The sequence below is a fragment of the Protopterus annectens genome, chromosome 6.part0 (genome assembly GCF_019279795.1).
Source record: "Protopterus annectens isolate FY-2018-M chromosome 6.part0, PAN1.0, whole genome shotgun sequence".
NCBI lineage: Eukaryota > Metazoa > Chordata > Ceratodontiformes > Protopteridae > Protopterus > Protopterus annectens.
This window is the reverse complement of record NC_056737.1, coordinates 469,633,533-469,653,561: the sequence shown is the minus strand read 5'-3', so window position 1 is coordinate 469,653,561 and position 20,029 is coordinate 469,633,533. Positions and strand designations below refer to the sequence as shown.

At 38.7% G+C, this 20,029-nt stretch overlaps 1 protein-coding gene across 3 annotated transcripts in view; it reads right to left on the bottom strand.

The window, feature by feature from the left end:
• Positions 1 to 8,187: 8,187 nt before the first annotated feature.
• The window catches only part of DLL4 (delta like canonical Notch ligand 4), a 169,629-nt gene continuing 157,787 nt past the window's right edge, over positions 8,188 to 20,029 (bottom strand). For all 3 annotated transcript variants that reach the window (XM_044074199.1, XM_044074201.1, XM_044074202.1), the window contains exon 11: positions 8,188 to 9,943. In XM_044074199.1, coding sequence (XP_043930134.1) covers positions 9,938 to 9,943 — 6 coding nt within the window. In that variant the 3' untranslated portion in view covers positions 8,188 to 9,937. The remainder of the gene's footprint in view (positions 9,944 to 20,029) is intronic.

The following is a 20,029-nucleotide window of genomic DNA, read 5'->3' as shown; positions in this document are numbered from 1 at the left end:
ATATTAGCCGTTGACTGTTACAGTTAGAATAGGTTGATGCCCTTATCCATTTGTTTCTAGCTGCTATGTATATTTTATCTGTATGTGATATATATTTGCATTGTGGACAGGCTCCACACCTATAAGTACCTTTACGTTGATTTGATGTATTTGTGACAATGGGCTCATATTCCAAAACATTTTTGATATTGTTTCCTTTTTGGAACACAGTTCTGACCATTTTTCCTTTCAAATTACTGAGATCAGTAATGTCCCGAAAACTATCCCATTCTTTTTCTACTATCCTCCTAATGATACCAGAATTGACACTATATTCGGTAACAAAAATTTTATTGAACTCATGAGTAAAGTCATGTTGTGCACCTGTTCTCACGGGTTTTTCTATCTTGCCTGTGCTCAAAATAGGTTTATATATAGTGTTCCTACCTTCCATAACCTCATGATGAATATTCAAAATAAATTCCCCTCCTGTTCAAGTTTGAGGGTGTCTTTAAACATAATGGTAACTCCACCACCTCTTTTGTTTAATCTGTCTTGTTTAATGATGTTATAGCCTGACATGGTGACTTCATTATCTTCAATGTGTGGCTTTAACCAGGTTTTGGTTATCACGGCTATGTCAGGTGAGTAGGTGGCTAGGGCTGCATGGAATTCAGTAGTTTTATTTATGAAGCTGCAAAGATTGAAATTGGTAAAACGTAGGTCAGTGGTAGAGGTGTTAGGGAGAGGTGGGTAGGGATGGGAGTGTAAAATAGATTGGACAGACGTTGTTGGGAGGGCTTGGAGGGAGGTGTGTTGGTAGGGTGATAAGTTACTATTTGGACCTGGGTTAGGATGGATGTCAGCTAGGAGGTTTAATTTGTGTTAAGGAATGTAATAGACGGTTTCTTAGCTTGTTTATTAACTTAGCATACCTTGTGGTATGGGGATTGGGTTGTTGTGTCTGAATGTGTTTGAAGGGAGTAAGGAGAGAGGTTGAGTTATTATACAGGTGTTGGCTGATGGCAGTATAAGTGTGGGATTGAGAGCAGTGGGAAGACAGTGGGAGAGTTGGGGAATGGTTGTGCCTAATGTGGTATGCATGGAGACAGGTGAAGCTATAGGTGGAGTAGAGAAAGTAAAGTACGAGGGTACAGACTGTTAAGGAGTAGTAGGGATGCATGGTTGTTATATATATATTGGGAGGCTGAAATGGAAGGTGGGGAGAGGCAGAGTGAGTTTGAATGAATAAGGGATGTGTGTATTCAGTGTTGGGGTGGGGAGAGGGAAGGGAGGACCAAAGATAGAGAAGGAGGAAGTGGATAGGCTGAGGATATAGTGGGTGTGGTTTGGTTAGGTATAAATGTAATGAAAATGGGGGGTGGGGTAGATGAACGGACTGAGCCCGATCTCAGTGACGGCGAACAGAGCGGGTTAGCCCAGGACGAGATGTGAGCCGATTCCCACAATTAGTCAGTTCACGAGTTTGGCAAGGTAGGTGGTTTTATACAGATATTTTGCTTGTGCCACTACTCAAAAGTACAAGAAAATATGGGACATCTAGCTACTGTTTAAAGTAAAGCAGAAGGTTTGTTGCTTAGTTAGCAATGACTTCTTATACCGGTTACATAATAGCCTAGACTGTAAGCAATGAGTTCTATTCAAGCAATTTCCTACAGGGCCCAGTCCTAATCCACACACTGACTTTAGAGTTTAACACTAGGTGCTACAGGTCTGGAGATGTAATTGGCCAGGGGATGGAGGTGGGGTTCGTGGCTGGGGTTGCAGGTGATTGCACAAGGTAGCAAGTGCCCTTACAAATGTCTTGTAAATATTGGAGCCAAAGAAAAAAATACAATTTAGCTTAATGGAATCTACATAAAGTCAAGAATGTCCAAGTTATGGTCGTACTGGTGGATGCTGACCTCACAGAAGTAGGTAGCTTAGGTACAGTTGTGCAGTTCTGGCCATGATTTCAGGGGGGCAAATCCAGTGGCTAGTGATGCACTGTAGAATAAAGTCAAGTTTGTCAAGTTCCTGTCATACTGGTGCATGCCAGCCTCACAGGAGTAGGTAGCTTAGGTACAGTTGTGCAGTTCTGGCCGTGATTTCAAGGGGGGAATTCCAGTGGCTAGTGATGCATTGTGGATGTTAGGGGACACAGGCACCAGAGATGTGATCAGCTACAATTCATTTTTAGCATAATACCATTTTTTCTAAGCTATACCTGCACAACTATATATATTACATGTGATGGAACAGCACCAGTAACTTAACACAAAATATTGGAGACTCATGCTTTTATCCAGCAAACCATATTTCTTATTACCTCTGTTGCTTGGCTTGTTTATTTTGAAATCATATGGATTAGTTACAGTTTAGTCACTTTCTTGATTGGTCTAATAAGTTGACCTCTTAAGTAATGTTGCATTGCACTGGTGTTCTTTCTCATCTAAGAGTAGGATCTGTCTTTTTTTTTATACTGTGATGGTAAGTGGTATACAGCTGCTAAATGCTTGTATATAATGTGCATATGTATACACTGTTACTGCCATTTTAAGACTAGTGTGTACTGTTGCCATTTTAAGAAGTAACCTGAACCATACTGCATTGCAATTTCTGAACATAGGTAGCTGGATGTGAGATGCTGATGTGCTATGTTTGCAATGAAAAACTAATGCTGAATCCTGACATTTGTGACTCTACCCAAAATGCAGACAAAGCATTTTCAGAAAGCAACTTTGGACAAACGCTAAACTTTGTTCAAATAGCAGCTTATTCATTCTGCTGTTTCTTGCATAACTATACTGTTTCTAACCTGTGTGCCATCTGCAGACACTCATATCTTCCCACAATGCCAAGTGTGCAATTACTGATCAGCGATTGCCCAATGAGAGACCCTTGTTGCTCAAGACTTGTCCCTTCTCCTCTATCCAGTGCCATTCTGTGCATAAGTACACAGTGCTAAAGATAAGCTAGCTAATGCATGCTATACAAAGTGAGATCTTCATTCAGGATGTCATGCTTGTTATAATTTGTAAGACAGTAGGACATCAGTAGATCCAGGACATGAACAACTGGTATGCAATTTCAAATGTAAGGACCTGCCTTTTTCTTGGACTACTGTATGTAATGCCTGAAAGACATCATATAAAAGGCAGCTGTGACCTAATCACTGCATTTCCTTTCCACTGAGTGTGTGTTCTTCCCTACCAAGATCATCAGATTTCCACTTATTAAACAAGCATGGCTTAACAGACTCTTCCCCTCTGTGTTATTTCTTTCATAGTCAACTTTCTCAATGCACACCAGCTTGGGGCTGAAAGAAATTTTACACTTTCTTTAGGAATTTGTTTCATCTACCACATTTAAAAGTTTCTTACCATAGGAAAATTATCTACTTACCTTAATATTAGATCTTCATACAAATCTAAGGCTTGTCACCACAGACAGTATGTTTTCAGCACTTACAGGGATTTCTCAAAGTTTAAATGCCACTTCTTATAGTTTTAATGCAGCACGGTTCATTTATCTGTACATTTTAAGTATTTATACAGCACCTACATGGCTTTCTCAAAGTGTAAACTCTCCTCCTTGTTGTCATAGTGCTTCACACTTCCCTCTCCAGGTTGAGTTTGCACAAAGGCTAATAGTATCCACTACCATGCATGCATAACTATAGAACCTTGCCATACCAGGCCTCATGTATGATTGGCTAGATCCATGTAAAGGTGCGTTCTAACTATAGAACATTGTCATACCAGGTCTCATGTATGATTGGTTAGATCCATGTAAAGGTGCATTCTAACTATAGAACATTGTCATACCAGGCCATACTAGACCTCATGTATGATTGTTTAGATCCATGAAAAGATGCATTCTAACTATGGAATATTATCATACCAGGCCTCATGTATGATTGGTTAGATTCATGTAAAGGTGCATTCTAACTATAGAACATTGTCATACCAGGTCTCATGCATGACTGGATAGATCCATGAAAAGGTGCATTCTAACTATAGAACATTGTCATACCAGGCCTCATGTATGATTGCTTAGATCCATGAAAAGATGCATTCTAACTATAGAACATTGTCATACTATGCCATACCAGGCCTCATGTATGATTGGTTAGATGCATGAAAAGATGCATTCTAACTATAGAACTTTGCCATACCAGGCCTCATGTATGATTCGTTAGATCCATGAAAAGATGCATTCTAACTATAGAACATTGTCATACCAGGCCATATCAGGCCTAATGTATGACTGGTTAGATCCATTGAAAAGATGCATTCTAACTATAGAACATTGTCATACTATGCCATACCAGGCCTCATGTATGATTGGTTAGATGCATGAAAAGATGCATTCTAACTATAGAACTTTGCCATACCAGGCCTCATGTATGATTCGTTAGATCCATGAAAAGATGCATTCTAACTATAGAACATTGTCATACCAGGCCATATCAGGCCTAATGTATGACTGGTTAGATCCATTGAAAAGGTGCATTCTAACTATAGAACATTGTCTTACCAGGCCATACCAGGCCTCATGTATGACTGGTTAGATTCATGTAAAGGTGCATTCTAACTATAGAACATTGCCATACCAGGCCTCATGTATGATTGGTTAGATCCATGAAAATATACATTCTAACTATAGAACATTGTCATACCAGGCCTAATGTATGATTGGTTAGATCCATGAAAAGGTGCATTCTAACTATAGAACATTATCATACCAGGCCATACCAGGCCTTATGTATGATTGGTTAGATGCCTCATGTATGACTGGTTAGATTCATGCAAAGGTGCATTCTAACTATAGCACATTATCATACCAGGCCTTATGTATGATTGGTTGGATCCATGCAAAGGTGTATTATAATTACCAAGAGGGAGAAGGTAGGGAAGCATGTTCAGACCATAAAGATCTAATGTTATGGTAGAAACATAATTTTAGTATCATATGATACAGTCTCTCCATTTCAAAACCAGGACAGAGTCTCCAGCTAAATGTTATGAGTGGGATCATGATAGAATACCCTGGAGGACAGTGACTCTGAAGGAATATGTTGCTCTAGAGATCACATCAGTTTATAATGTCTTGCAGAAAGCATGAAGTGAAACATGTCGCAGCAGCACAAATATTGCCCACTGCAATATTCTAAAAAAGGCTAAGGAAGTCGATGTATGAACCTATGAACCTATGTAATTTTTGTGATATAAATGTTTGGCTTTCCTGGTATAGGCCTATTGCTGGAAACATAAGAGAAGAGATATGCAGTTAGATAGCTACCTGGACAAACTAGCTTTAGCTATCTTTTGGTCTAATGTGTTTGTAGCAAAGGACACAACAAGCTGATCACCTTATATATGATCTTTATATCTGTGTATGCAGACCCACAGCTGTCTACGAAAATCAAAACAAAGCAGTTTGCAAGTTTACCTACAAGTTTTTGAAGCATAATCTTTTAGCTTATCATTTTCCAAAAGATAAATGTCAAAAACGGTGAGCTGAAAACCATTAACAACATCCATTATTTTTATTTATTCATTATTTTGCATGGGGCTACCCCTTCAGAAGCCCCATACCCTTAAATTATACATAACAATACCACTGGCACTTTACAGTGCAAAAAAGTGGAAAAACCCCGAAAAGCCCTCCACTTGTTTGAACAATCCAGTAAATTGTGGTGAAACTGACTGCAATATTACATTTTCAGAATAAAAGACCTCAGTAGCATATCCATCATCAGCTCATAGGACAGCCTATTTGAATTCATCCTTGTAAGACAATTTGGGGAAGATGGCTGCGAGTTTAATAGACTGGTTGATGTTTAGGTATGAAGCTACATTCAGCATAATGACCCTATTAATTCTCATTATCTTTATGGAAAAGTAGGTATGGAGACATCAAGAGGAGTCACCCTCCTAGCTGATGTTATTCTAATTACAAATGAGGTCTTCCAGGAAAAAAACTTTAGCTCTGCTGTGGCTACCAGTTCAAAAGGAGAGCAAGTACATTTCTATAAAGACATAAGTAAGGGTACATGGCGTAACATGATCCTTAAAAGGTGGTCTTAATAAAAAAACATTGCTGAGAGAAGCCTTATAAACCTTCACAGATGCTAAGGAAGAGACACCTGTACCTGGACAATCATGTCAGGAGCATCAAGACGGCATCACCACTCCAGGGTTCTAAGAAGTGGAATCAGTACATTTTCTGGTACCTTTCCACATTAGAAAAGTGCTCAGTTTTAAAAAAGACATCAAATATCCAAACTCTTACAGTAAATATGTAAGGAAAATGATAGAAAGTCAGTATGCAAAACTTGGAAATGAAGAAGGAGCACCAGACAGGTAACTATTTAAAATATTGGGACTTGGACTGTTGAGTCCCAAAATGTGGAGACCAAACAACCAAAAATCTAGACTTACACGTTTGTAACTGCCACTTGTCAGAATATCATTTTTTCTATGATGTATAATAATCTAAAATTGGTATATGTAAGTCTGAGGTATGTTGGGGACTTGTTCCCAATATCAAGGAGTGCAGAGGGCTTGCCCCCCTTGCAGAAAACAAGTTTAAAAGAGAAAAGATATTCCACATTGCTGCTTCTTTATTTTTGGTCTATTTGTCCTCTGTGTTTCAGGACTCAGAAATCTGAGTTGTGACAATTCAACAGGGAGCTGTGCAGATACTCTGAATTTCACCCTGCAGATTCATGTTTCTTCAGGCAAGTCCTCCATGAATTTGGTTGTCTAAAGGCCACTCCATATTGTAAATTTCTTAAAATATATTACAGTGTTCTCATACTTGGGCACTGACAACAATCACATTAAACTTAACTGATACCAGTAAGGAATTTCATGTATTATTTTAAAACATACAGCAAAACATTTCTTTTTAATGGACAGGAAATAATGTAGAGCAAAATGGCAAATTCAGAGTCTAGGATTTACTTTGAAATGCCATTGTGGATCATTGTGTGTGTGTGTGTGTGTGTGTGTGTGTGTGTGTGTGTGGGGGGGGGGGGGTACAGTCCCTTCCTTTTCTGCAGCTCTTTGTTCTACATATATATATATATATATATATATATATATATATATATATACATATATTTCTGACATTGCCAATAAGTTCATGGAAGAGTAATAATAACAAATGACAGTTTCAATAGGCTACAGAAAATCATTGTTTCTGCCCTGCATAAGAGATGATTTACTTATTGCTTTTATTAAGTATACTTTCTTTAGAGATATCCTTCTTCTGGCCCTTGACTAGGCATGAATCATCTCACAGCCAAAATTTCCAGACTTGGCACTGCTGTTATATTCCCCGGATTGTTCATGGCATAAGGACTGCCACCATGTAACTCAAGGGTTGTGGAATTCCCCTGGGTGAAATGAGGTTTTACTGGCTACCTACAATGGTCTCTAAATGGGAAGTCCATGCCTGGAGTGAAGATGGCATGTAGGTTTCTGAATATGAATGGTTGACCTGGTTGAATGGAGCCCATCTGAGAGGGCCACTGAGTCATCTTTGTATTCTTCTAAACTGCACAGGCATGTACTAGCATTGTAAACACATAACTTCCCCTTTTTCAAACACATTAACAAAAGTCAGCATGCAGTTATCTGGAAGCTCAAACTGCCACGATCCATTAAACATTAGACCCTCCTTCCTGTTCCAAGTCATAAGTGGTTGCACTCCATCTTGAATTCTCAAGGGTTTGTCTGCTAGAAGCACTATATAAATAGGAACATTTAAGATACCTCCCCATCATCTGAACTGCTCATGTGCTCCTGAAAAACAAGTTAGCATGCAACCTCTGACTGGACCAGAGGAACCTAGGTAAGCAGTCACAAGGACCATAAGATGCCTAGCTATATGCACCTTTAAGCAGGCATACTGAAAGGTTTATGCCTCCCTTTTTAAGCACTTAAATAGTGCTCCCTTCCCAAAATATGACATTGGTTACTTTTTTAGATTATGAAATGCATCTACAAATTTACATTATGAACTATTCTCTGAAAGAGGGGATACATTTCTTTTTATATTTAAATGTTACATTTTCATGGCACTTATGGAATGCTTGATTACAGAATAAAATTGTTATCCTGCTCTTGATTTTGAACCTAAACTGAAAACAATGCACTGACATGAAAAGAGAAACAAAACCACACATCAGCTTAGATATGCCAGGAATGTTTTCATATTTTGAAAAAAAATAATAAAATTCAAACTTTACCACAATTAACACATGGAAAACAATACAAAGTTCTAAGATATTTACACTTCAGCCATTTCTTTTATAAATATACATTATATACAAAATAACATTAAAAATGTAGAAAGTTCAGTGCTTTTTATTTTTTTCTTAAATTAAAGAAATACTAGTCCTTTAAAAATAGAATTATTAGTTCTGCAAGGTAATTTTTTCAATACTTCTCAGAAGGCTGTCCGTGGCCAAAATTCAAGTCCAGTGACAGGAGTGGGCAGTGTTGCATATCAGATCACAGATGAAAAAGAAAAAGCCTTGCATTTACATGCCCCATGTTTACAATTATAGGGACCTTCAATGTTGGATTAAAAAGTCACTTTAATACTCTCGTTCAGAGATGGGCACTTGTGCTTTAAAATATTGCTGTCAGTTCCACATAAAAGATAGGCATTGACTTGTCTCACTGCAGAGTGCATGGCTGGGTGAAGGATTAGGTTTCACCCATATAGATACATTTTTAGGATGAGGGGAAGAAGGTGAGAAGGTCACTGTTAGTAGGTATACCTCTGACCAGCTGGTCAGTGAAGCATCTTGCATCACTTCAGGAGGTGTGGTCCCCACTGAGCTAAAATGCTGTCTCTTTTAAAAGAGAAAACTTAAGAACATGAAACATTAATTGACAAATTAAAACATAACAGAATGAAATCTGATAGCACACTTTTCTTACAAAGGATAAGGGTACAGGGTGAAAGATTTCTGCTGGCACTTAATAAAAAAGCTCTTGAAAGTTCTCGTGCAAGGGCAAAGCTGTCACATGCTCACAGGACACATATATATTCATTACTAGTGCAACCATTCACTGATAGTTGGTAATCTTCATACAAGTTCAACTGTGTTCTCTGAACACATTTTATAAGGCTTCAAAAGTAGTTGGGGGAGGGGTGTTTGTTGATTTTTTTTCCTCCTGTAATGGGATCAGTTAATCTTAACTATGCAGCATCATAGCCTCTGCTTAAAATGGGAAGCAGGTAGGACAGAAGTAGCCCTAGCAAAAAATCCCACAATCTGTTGTTGACATTCAGCATAAACAGATACCAGACAGTCTAGGGTGGAGAGAAAAAAATATCAAAAGGTGTTCACCTTAATTTAATTGTACTTATATATACTGTTCCACTGTTACAAATGTCATAGTGACATAGTGTTTATAATAACATACCAGCTTATTTATATTTTTTGCTCATTTGTTGCTTTTGTTTTCTCTCTGCAACTTTGAAAAGTAACTTTTGTTTTTCCTCCACTGATTGTCTTTGTTTTTCAGTAACTTTGAAAAATAGCATATTTGTTTTATTTTCCACTGGTGATGCAGATTTTCCTGTCAAGAAAATAAGTATTTCATAAGCTCTCCACTTTCCTCAAGTCTTTTTTTTTTTTAAATCCAGGTCTTGACAAGGGAAGGGTGATTTTCTAGGAGCAGTCAATCTCAGCTCCCACTCATGCACATACATGAGGTTTCCCCTTTGCCCTCGAATCTTGTTTTACATTCTGACCTGAATTCTGAAATATTGCAGGTCCTGGGATTTCACAGTCTCTGAGCCAGTTTTACATATCTGAGCAGCATGTTGCATATCAATAAATAACAGTCGACTGTTTATTATTTGTAAACAGTGCCGGGCATGCTGTCTTAGGTTCCCCAGGTGGGAGGTGAAAAGCACTTCAGCTTCCAGTCTATACCTATGGAAACAAAAGAAAAACATACTTGTCACTTTCAATGTATTTCTGGAATAACATGGTATCCTAGAATACATATGCATAGTTTCCCTTACTATTATTACTACTACATGAGATTTATTTTCCAGTAATGTACATTGCATTTATCATTTATTATTTTTTCTTAATATGTAGTTCTCTAAATGTCTTTCACGTGATGAACTTATCACAAAAGTAAATAAGTGATTATCTAGATTTCCTAGTGCAAAATCTGAACTTTAAACATATATGCAAGTGTAGTCGATGTGTAAAATGGCCAGTTGTGTGACAAAGTACAGATGAACAAAGCATGATTTAGTCAAACATATTTATTGCATGGGATAGTATCTCTTATTACAAGATCCAAGAACCTTGGAGTTAATATAAATAACCTGGTATGGGGCAACAGCTTCCTGCTCAAAAAAAAAAATAAAATAAAAAAAATCAATAAATAAATAAATAAATAAATACCCCTACTTTTTCAATCATAAGAGTGCAGTTTCAATTGCAATTTTTTTTTTCTCATCAAAGTGGTACTTGTAAAATGTATCATTAAACAACTAACCTAGATCCAAAACATGCATATTTGAACGTGTGTGGATGCATGTACTCCTAAAACAAGCAATACAGTTTAATCAATAAACTTGTTTTAATAAAATAGACAATATAAGTAAAGCAGAAATACCATACCAGCATCTAAAACTGAAGGTTTACAATGATGGATATTCTAGCCAAGACATAACAGTTCATTCATGGTTTGGTCCTGTCCATCTCAGACTGAGAAATGAGCTCAAATTAGCACAACCGGAGTAACCAGTTTTAAATGTCATACCAACACTAGGTATCCATGAACATGTCTCTTAAAGCAAAGTTGTTTCTATTATATTTGCAGCAGTATCATGAACAATACTTGTACAAATGCAGTGACTTGTCATGGAGTGTTTAAGGATTGTTAATTATGCTCCTGGGAACAGCAAGAACTTAATTGTAAATAGGGGGATTATATATCAATTCTTGATGTGGTATCTCAATACATTACATGTACTCCAGGGTATAACAGTCTTAGAATTAGTATATACATGCAGCAGTTTGGTGGGATGCAGCCCCCACATCAGGGGATACTGGGGTGTGGTGTTCCCCTAAAATAACTTATAAGTGTAATAGCAAGGCTTAGAATTCACTGTTTTGTCAGAATTGCCATTTAATGTTTGAAGTTTTGGGTTTCTCAACATTGGGTCTTGGACTTCTGAAAAGGAAATGAATGTAGCTTCTATCAAAACAAATGAAATATGTGAAAAATTAATATTATTTTTCATGAAAGGTAAAGCTCCCCTTACCTGTCATGCAGGAGGGGACTCTGTCCCCTATGTCTTTTCACTTAAAACAATAAGCTCTGAGATCACCACATCTTACAGTGAAGGGAAAATCACTCTTGCAGTGACCACTGGAAAGAAATGGAATCTGACACTTGGCCAAAAAGCACAATTCAAACAGGCAGTTTTCAACCAGCTGACCTGTTGCCCTTGGTAGTACTGTATAATACTTCTAGACAGTACTTTACAGCAAACTCGCCAATGATATCTTTTCAAACTAGTCGTCTTTCCTTCATTTGGGAACTGCAGTATATGATTCTGAATTATTTAAAAATCCCCTTTTACATGAAACAACCCCCTTGAATTCAGGTGTGCTGTTTAACACAGGGGCTCCATGTTGCAGGAGGTTATTGCCCTGACTACAACCTAGACACCCACATTTGATTAGTGACTCAGGAGATGAAGGTAATGGCCAGAGAGGGATGGGAATGAGCCCACTCCTGGTGGGAGAGTAGAGTTTCTGCTTGTAATCAAGCACCACCCCCCAGGCAGGTGATGGCAGTAGTCATGTAATTGCTTTGCAAATTGATGTTGAATTCAGTATACTGGAGTTGGGAAGGGGGGTGCAGAAGCAACTATGCATGTGATGTCAAGTAGCCTCGCTCACTCAGTTAAGGCATAACAAAAATCACTGACATTTGTGATGCTGCCAGGTTGTGCTCAGCTCACACCCTTTAAATGTCCAGAATTTCACAGAATGTCCAGATTTTTGCCTAATATTTTTGATCTGCTCCTCATAAAAGATGCGGCTTTCTGGCAAATCATTGAGTACTCAAGTCATTAAATAATGACACTTCACTTGAGTTTCAGACTTCATGACCATCAGAAAATGCATACTACTGCAAACCCATTCTTTTGTCAGTTTTCTAAGTGTAATATTTAAAATCTGTTCCTGATTTTGGCCTTTGTCCACCTCATTATTTTTGGTTTTGGCAAGAATTCTTGTGCAAAGAAGTTGAGTTGTATGGCTGACTCCACACAGTATTTCCCCTTTCCTAGTACTAAGCCACTGCCAGCTGTGGTAGTCCCAGTCCTGAGGTCAGTGTCAGGAAGACTTACGTTAGGAGCAATGAGTGCAATACCAGTGGTTACCTGGAAAGGTATATGATGAGAGGCTAGGAAGTATGGCACAATGTGATGACAACAGCTCCGCTCAGTGACTAAAAATATGCATAATTAATACTGAAGCAATTTGCTAACTATGGCACTGTGGTGACTTAAATGATAGATAATGTTATGCATGTATGTATGTATGTATTTCCATTTATTGACCAGGGTTGTTCAGCTGATCTATGGAGTTCATGGGGAATAAAAACTCCACATACAGTATAACATTAGAAATAATTAAAAGTACAAAAAGATAATAAAGAAAAATTTAACAAATATATAATACACAGATGGAAACCTCCTTCTAACTCTCATTGTTTAGAGAAAAGTTGTTTCACAACATGCTCAGTCCACTCTCGGTGCAGGCTGCCTTTTTAGATGCTCACATGCAGGGCTACAAAACATGGGCTGTAGGTAAGGATAGCATATACTCTTGGTTCATGAGGCCTACATTTTTACATAAAATCCTATCCGGTATTTGCTGGCTAGTAACCGTAATTTTAGTAATGACCAATAGTCAAATACTGCTTACAACTAACTGACAAATCATACTTTAAAGAAGCTTTTTATTTTGTTTTTATGCAAGAGACAAAGTGGAATCTGCCATGCAGGTGTTCCCCCTCCCACACTTACTATATTTACTACCGAGGTTATCAAACTATGAAGAAAGCAATATTATGTGAAGGAAAACAGACAAAAATGAAGTTTAAAGAGAATGGTGTTCAATTTGTAGGACATTACTGAGACATTCTATTCTCTCCTGGCATTTATGAACCATCAGTCCTTCAGATCTGTTGTTTTTTTTTTGTTTGTTTTGTTTTGCCTAAAGCATCCATTTTGATATATATGTCTGCTTCAATTGTTTTCCTTTATACATATTATTGAATTACTATGAACGTCATCTGTGTAGAATATTAAATATACAATGGGGTGGACAAGGATTCAGCAGAAAGACATACTTTCTGAAAAAAAAGAAAAAATAATTTCATAAATAAACCAACTTTCATTTAACAAATACAGCTAGACTGCTGTCTCTGCTTGCCAAGTCTCTTCAGTTAGAAGTTTAATTCTGGTCAATTACCAGTTTGCTTCATTTGATTACATAACCAGTTATATCTAACTTATCAAATGGAAATGTTTTCTGACCCCTTCCCATGTCTTTCAAATATGTTCTGCATTTCGCCCTGGACTCCTTTTTTTCTAACATTCTTTAGCCACTTGCAAAAAAAAAAAAAAAAAAAGAAGAAAGGTCAGAGAAATGTGAAAAGATATTTTTTCACAGAGATGTTATTGCATGTGGGAGTATTCCTGAAAATGTATTGGATTTTAAAGCAGCTGCAACGGAGAAAAATAAAAACAATGTTCAGGACAGAGATAAAGTATTTCCATGGAGCTTGACTGAGGATATAGGATACATTTGTAATACCCGTGACAGGTAGTTTAACTGAGAAATAAACAAACCTGAGCAGGCACAAAATCCTTAGAATCATCAATCCTTATTTCAATAGTTCAGTGTTTACTGTGTAAGCACCTCATGGTCTTGTTACAGACAAAAATGTGAGAAAGTTCAGAAACACTCACCAAATGAAATTAGGTCCATGCCCTGACTGCTTCCCTGCTACAGACGTGGACAGAAGCCAAGAGATGCTTGCTGCTGAAAAGCATAACAAAGGCAGAAATACTCTACATCTGCTGTAGAAATAGGGTCTGCACACACAAAAGACATTTCTGTTTACTTACATTTGATGCAAGTTTGACAGCATGCTGAATTTTATTGACAGAAGGCACTTTTTAACCCCACACTAAACCAATGATGAACATTTAACATTTATATTAAGGGAAAAAAGTTTACTATAGGCTTGGTATTCTGTGTCAAGCCAGGGGCCGTCTGGCTTCTAAGGCAAAAGGCATCACCGTACACCAGATGCTGCATCCCCTTAATTGAATATGGGTTCCCAGTTCTATGGTCTGGCCCTAACCCTTGTGTTCCAAGGGGAGGCAGTGCTCTGTGACTAGAGAGGACAAGCTACGCTTATGAGTAACCTACAGATGCATGTGTTGTTCTGTGGCCTCAGCTGCTCATTAATTGATAATAAAGGCACTCTAATAGCTGTTCTGTTACTGACAAGGTGATGTCATATGGCTAGCCAGTCTGTTTCCCAAATGGAACCAGAGCCAGAATGCTTCAGAAGAAGGGATCTGCAACAACATAGCCATTCAGAGTCAAGACAAGGATACAGATGGCTTGAGGCACAATATGGCATTACTTTTTTCCACACAGAGAGAACAGTATGTACAAAGAACAGATTCACTAAGGAAACAATGGTTACAAATCAAATTCAAAATACAGTAATGCAGGAAATAACTAATAGGACAGTTCTGGGGAGGGAAGAATAATGTAGGCTACTGGTTATTTGGCTCAAAGGCTTCTGAAATAGCCAGGAAAACAGGAAGAAAGACAGGACAAGTTGTCGATACCTGTCAATTGTGTGTGTTTTTGCTGTTTCTTCTTCTTTCTTTATTCTTTATAACTGTCAAATTGATGTTTCTGTCTTTATTTTTAGTTCTTGCTAACCTGCTACGTTCTGTAAGGCATATGGCAGGTTTACATGAACAACATAGGTGCACTGTGTTTAACAGGAGAGGGATATCACACTTGTTCAAGTTGTGCAGTGTACACAGCTAGTGGGTGATCTGCTGGTTGTGTCAAGATAATCTCTGATCATTAAAACCACAGCATTCACCCTGAAAACCAGGACAGTCATGGCACACAAAAAGAAAATGTGAAACATTACTTCCCTGTGTGTGTGTGTGTGTGTGTGTGTGTGTGTGTGTGTGTGTGCGTGTGTGTGTGTGTGTGTGTGCGCGTGCGTGTGACTACATCACCATGTGTTTCCATCAGGTCAAGACTAAAAAACAACTCTCTAGAAACAAACTAAATTGACCGTACTGTTTTTGACTTTTTAATGTGACGTCTTTTCCTGGGCAGTTACTAAAAGTGAGAGTCACATCTAGCATCCTTAATTAATAAAGGTGCTTTGTCTGGGTTACAGGTAGCAAAGACAAAAAAAGTCTGTTTTACAGACAGGAAAAAATAGTTTTCAAATACAAATGACAATATGATGCCCTTTTAACAAATCATGGACCCCACCCCCCACACACTTTAGAAATCAAAGCAAACAAGTTCAACCTAAAATGTGAAGAACATAAAAGACAGCAATCTGCTTGCTCAAAACTTCTCATTGAAGATAACAGACTTCATATTTTTGTGGGAAATACTCAGATATCATCATGTACAGATATACCTTGCTTAACAAGCACCTAAAGCACACTGAAATGGTAACAGGACAGTAGTAGGATTGGTCAATGTAACGTTGTAGTCATCTTTTCTTATTACTGCTGCCAGTGATAACATTTATTAACTATGGGTCAGGTAAAAAGGAATGGATTGCTTTCATAGTGAAGACTGCCTTCAGGTTGAGGTTAATCTGTTACAAAGACCAAGGATGGAGGGGGATGGTATTTGAAGGGCATCACAAAGACCAAGGATGGAGGAGGATGGTATTTGAAGAGCAGTACTACATGCACAGGTGCAGAGGGTGCATGCAGATCGCAGTGAGATAAGGTACAGAGATTGTGCCCAGGGCTGGATTAGGTGTTGGTGTAACATAAAATGTATCTTAGACAATTCCACAAATTAAGAGGATTAATGAATTTTGCATGCAGAGTTATTCCAGTAGGCAGGTCTTTCATGCAGTGCTTGACTGCAAAAGGGTTAGGTTATAAGAAACCAGACCACAAGATTAGGATACCTACGGACATGAGGAAAGAATTGGAGGTCTGGCGCATGTTTATTTCATTTCAATGTTGTGTCAATATGGCAGGATGTTGTAAATAAAGATCCCTTGGAAATATTTTCAGACACCACTGGAGTCTTTGGCTTTGGGGGCTGTTTCAATGGATGTTTGTTTAGCGGGTCTTGGCCACCAGAGGTTAGAATAAAAGGGAAGGAATGCTGATTGCAGAGTTAGAGCTTCTTCTGGTGGTGGTGGCCTTAGAGTTATGGGGAGACCAGATGAGGAATTGCAACTGTGTTCAGAGAACATTAGTGCGGTTAAAATTGTGAATCTGTTGCAGAGGGAGTAAGGAGTCCTAGTCAGACTGATGAGACATTTCACTTTTAGGTGTTTAATGCTAAATGCCTCTGTTAAGGTGTTGGCATGTACCAGGACTGGAGAACAATATTAGCAGATTTCATTTCTTATTTATAGAGGGATCATTTCAGAAGGCTGACTCCAAATGTATGTCCAGTGTCAGATCAAGTATCAGGCTACTCATGGTATATATGGGTAAATGAAAATGGTGGTCAGTCATTAACTCCATCAGTGCAAGAACAACGGTAATGTAGCCTAAGGGCTAAAACTAAGATATCTGGGATGGACAACAATGTGGCCTAGTCCACTATACCAGATTAGAACAGATAACAATGTGGCCTAGTCCACTATACCAGATTAGAACAGATAACAATGTGGCCTAGTCCACTATACCAGATTAGAACAGATAACAATGAGGCCTAGTCCATTACACCAGATTAGAACAGCTATGTTAGTCATGAAGGATTTGGGCTGGAGTCTTGGCAAGGCTAGAAGTCCCCTATTAGCACTTATCTGGTTTCATCAAGTTATGGGTAGTGGTGACTTGTCAAAGCTTTTTCAATAGTATGCCATGTTCAATGGCTGGTGGAGGCAAAGTACAAGGAAATGCGACAAAAGGTACCCCACAGGACCAAGAGTGCCACAGACACTGTGGGGCACAATCTCAGTTGGGTGCATAGTTCAGTATGATACCTTGTTATTCAGGGTCTGTTTCCTTATAACTTGTTATAGGGCATTTAGATGGTCTGAACTGGCACAGCCAAATTGAATGGAAGGGTCAGCCTTTGGTGGTATTACTAGAGTATGTTTTGTGTCAGAAAGAGCTGTTTGAGTATGCATAGTAAGGTCTATAATGGATTGGGAAGGGGAAAGGTCAAAGGGTATAGATTCATACTCCAACAGGCTTGACCTTGGAATTGACAGAAGTACTGAGCATCAGGCATAATGGGGCATGTGGCCATGACCACTCTTTTGCCAGCAGCAAGGGGATCCAGTGACACAATATCAAATACGGGCAATAATTCCAAAGACAATAAAATGTAGTAGGTGAGACAGAAGTATGTACATGGCACACTCACTTTGGATATGATGCCAACAGGATAGGGCCTACAATAGATGTTATCAAGATGCTGGGCAGGTGGAGGTCCAGTGCATATATACCTTATGTCAGTAGTGGATTGCTCTAACTCTGACTTTTTGTTTTATGGTCCAGTCACACAAAACAGCTGTACACACCTGGGTAGTGGGACACTCATTCATTAAAAGACTATAATATTGGCTACATTTTGTCATCAGTCCTCAGACTGGGGACTTATGGCAGTATGTTTACAAGCTTGAATGATTTGGGGTATGTGACACAAGGTGGCCTCAACATAGTCAGATGTTGCATCAATCAGCCAAGTTGGACAGGGTGTCTGTTGCCACTTTTGTGTACTGGGGGAGGGATGACATATGTCAGGCACCCATTAGAAAATTGTTGGATAAAAGTGTACAAGATGTCCATTTTATTAAGGAGTGCTGGGCATGGACCATTATATGTTGGTCAGAAGAGGTGCAGTATTTTAACTGGAGGTGGGCTTGGTCCACTGCAGCAGTGGAGAAAATAAGGCACAGAATTAATGATACGATGAATAAATTGCTACTGAGGGTGAAGAGGCATTTATGTTGCCCACTCAGGCATCCATGTGAAGTGGCCAAAAATGTATGACAGGGATGACATTCACCTTTCAGATGAAGGCATGAAGGTTTTTTAATTCAGGACTGCAACTGGGATTACAAAGGATAAGGGTTACGGTTCACATTGTAAGATGTGTTTGGTGGAAGGGAGGAGAATGCAGCTCCTCTCTTCTGTGGCAGAAAGCAAGAAAGGTAAGGGAAGTCAAAGGTATGTTGGAGGGGAGAGTACAGAATTTACCATCTGGGCTTTCCACATAGCAGGTGGGTGCAAATGGGGATTTGCAAGGGGACTCTGCAATCCGGCACCCTCTACTGGTAGATTTTAAGGCAGTGCAAGAAATTTGATGAGGCTGAACTACTGTGCCTTGATATAAAAGGGGTAGATATTGACAGAGCTGCCTGGTTTGTACTACAAAGGGTATCTTGATATATGTATATATGCATGGCTTTCAGTCATCTAGGATAATTATCAATAAATATATGGTACATGGCTGCAGCCATTTAACACATCTTGTGCTTCAGTAGAACTACCTGCTCTGTAGTACTTTTGAATATATGTATATGAATAAATATGGCCTCCCTGAAATTCCTGCTTGTTGTACATCTCCTGAAATAACTGTCTTTCAGTCTGTTAGGGTAATTGACAATAAACACCAGCTGTGGCCATTTAAGCCATCTTGTGCATCTTGGTTTCTTTTTACTCATTGCTGTGTTGGAATGCTAAAACTGTATTATGCTAAAGAGAGTGAAAGATAGCTGCTGTACTAAATCTGATGATCACACTGTGTAAAATGTGTAGGTGAGCAGGTGCAGTGACGACAGATAACTACAATAGGATGGTGGTAAAAATATATGTTGTTCCAATGATTTATACAGTGTACACCAAGAGGTGTACCCAATCTAGAATAAATACTTATGCAAATAAACCATGCTAACCCACTTCAGAAGCAGGTAAACTCTACAGCAAAGCTTTCAATAGATGCTATTATTGTATTACAGTTACACAGGTGCAGTAGCAGAAAAGAGAACAGTGTGCTCTTATGCGCTCACAGCTATTAAATCCTGTTACAATGATAATCTTCCACGAACAGCATCGTCAAGGCAGATGCATGCATACATACACAAGAATGTGTGTAAGTGTAAATACACATAAACATTATACACACACACACACACACATATATATATATATATATATATATATATATATATATATATATATATATAGATTCATAGGTTGGTACTGGGCTATCTGTCCGAAGGCATATATTAGCCAGCCACGTTGTGCGGTATTCACTGCCCCTTTAGTAGTTCCCTAGACCCTTGTACTAGCAGCTAGTACCCTTGGCCCCTATCTAGTAGTGCTGTTGGTGTGATCCCCGGTGTGAACTTTCTGTTACCCATCCACTCATCAAGGTTCCTCTTGAAGAGTGATAGTGAGGGGCTCTGTCCTATGTAGATCGGGACCCTGTTCCATAGTAAGGGAAGTCTCTGCGAAGAGAATCTATCCCTCCAGCATGTTCTATTCATTGTTGTGTTGACGTTTATATCCCTAGAGCATGTAGCTCGAGTAGATTTGGTTTTGCTAAGATGGAGCATGTTCAACAATTCTGGGTTGGATATGGCTCTGTATGTTAGACAGAGATCGCCTCTGAGAAAGCGGTATGCAACAGAGAACAGTCTTAGCTTTTTCAATTGTGCTGCATAGGGCAACTGTTTGAGGCCAGTAATCCTCTTGGTTAGGTACCTCTGTGGTCTCT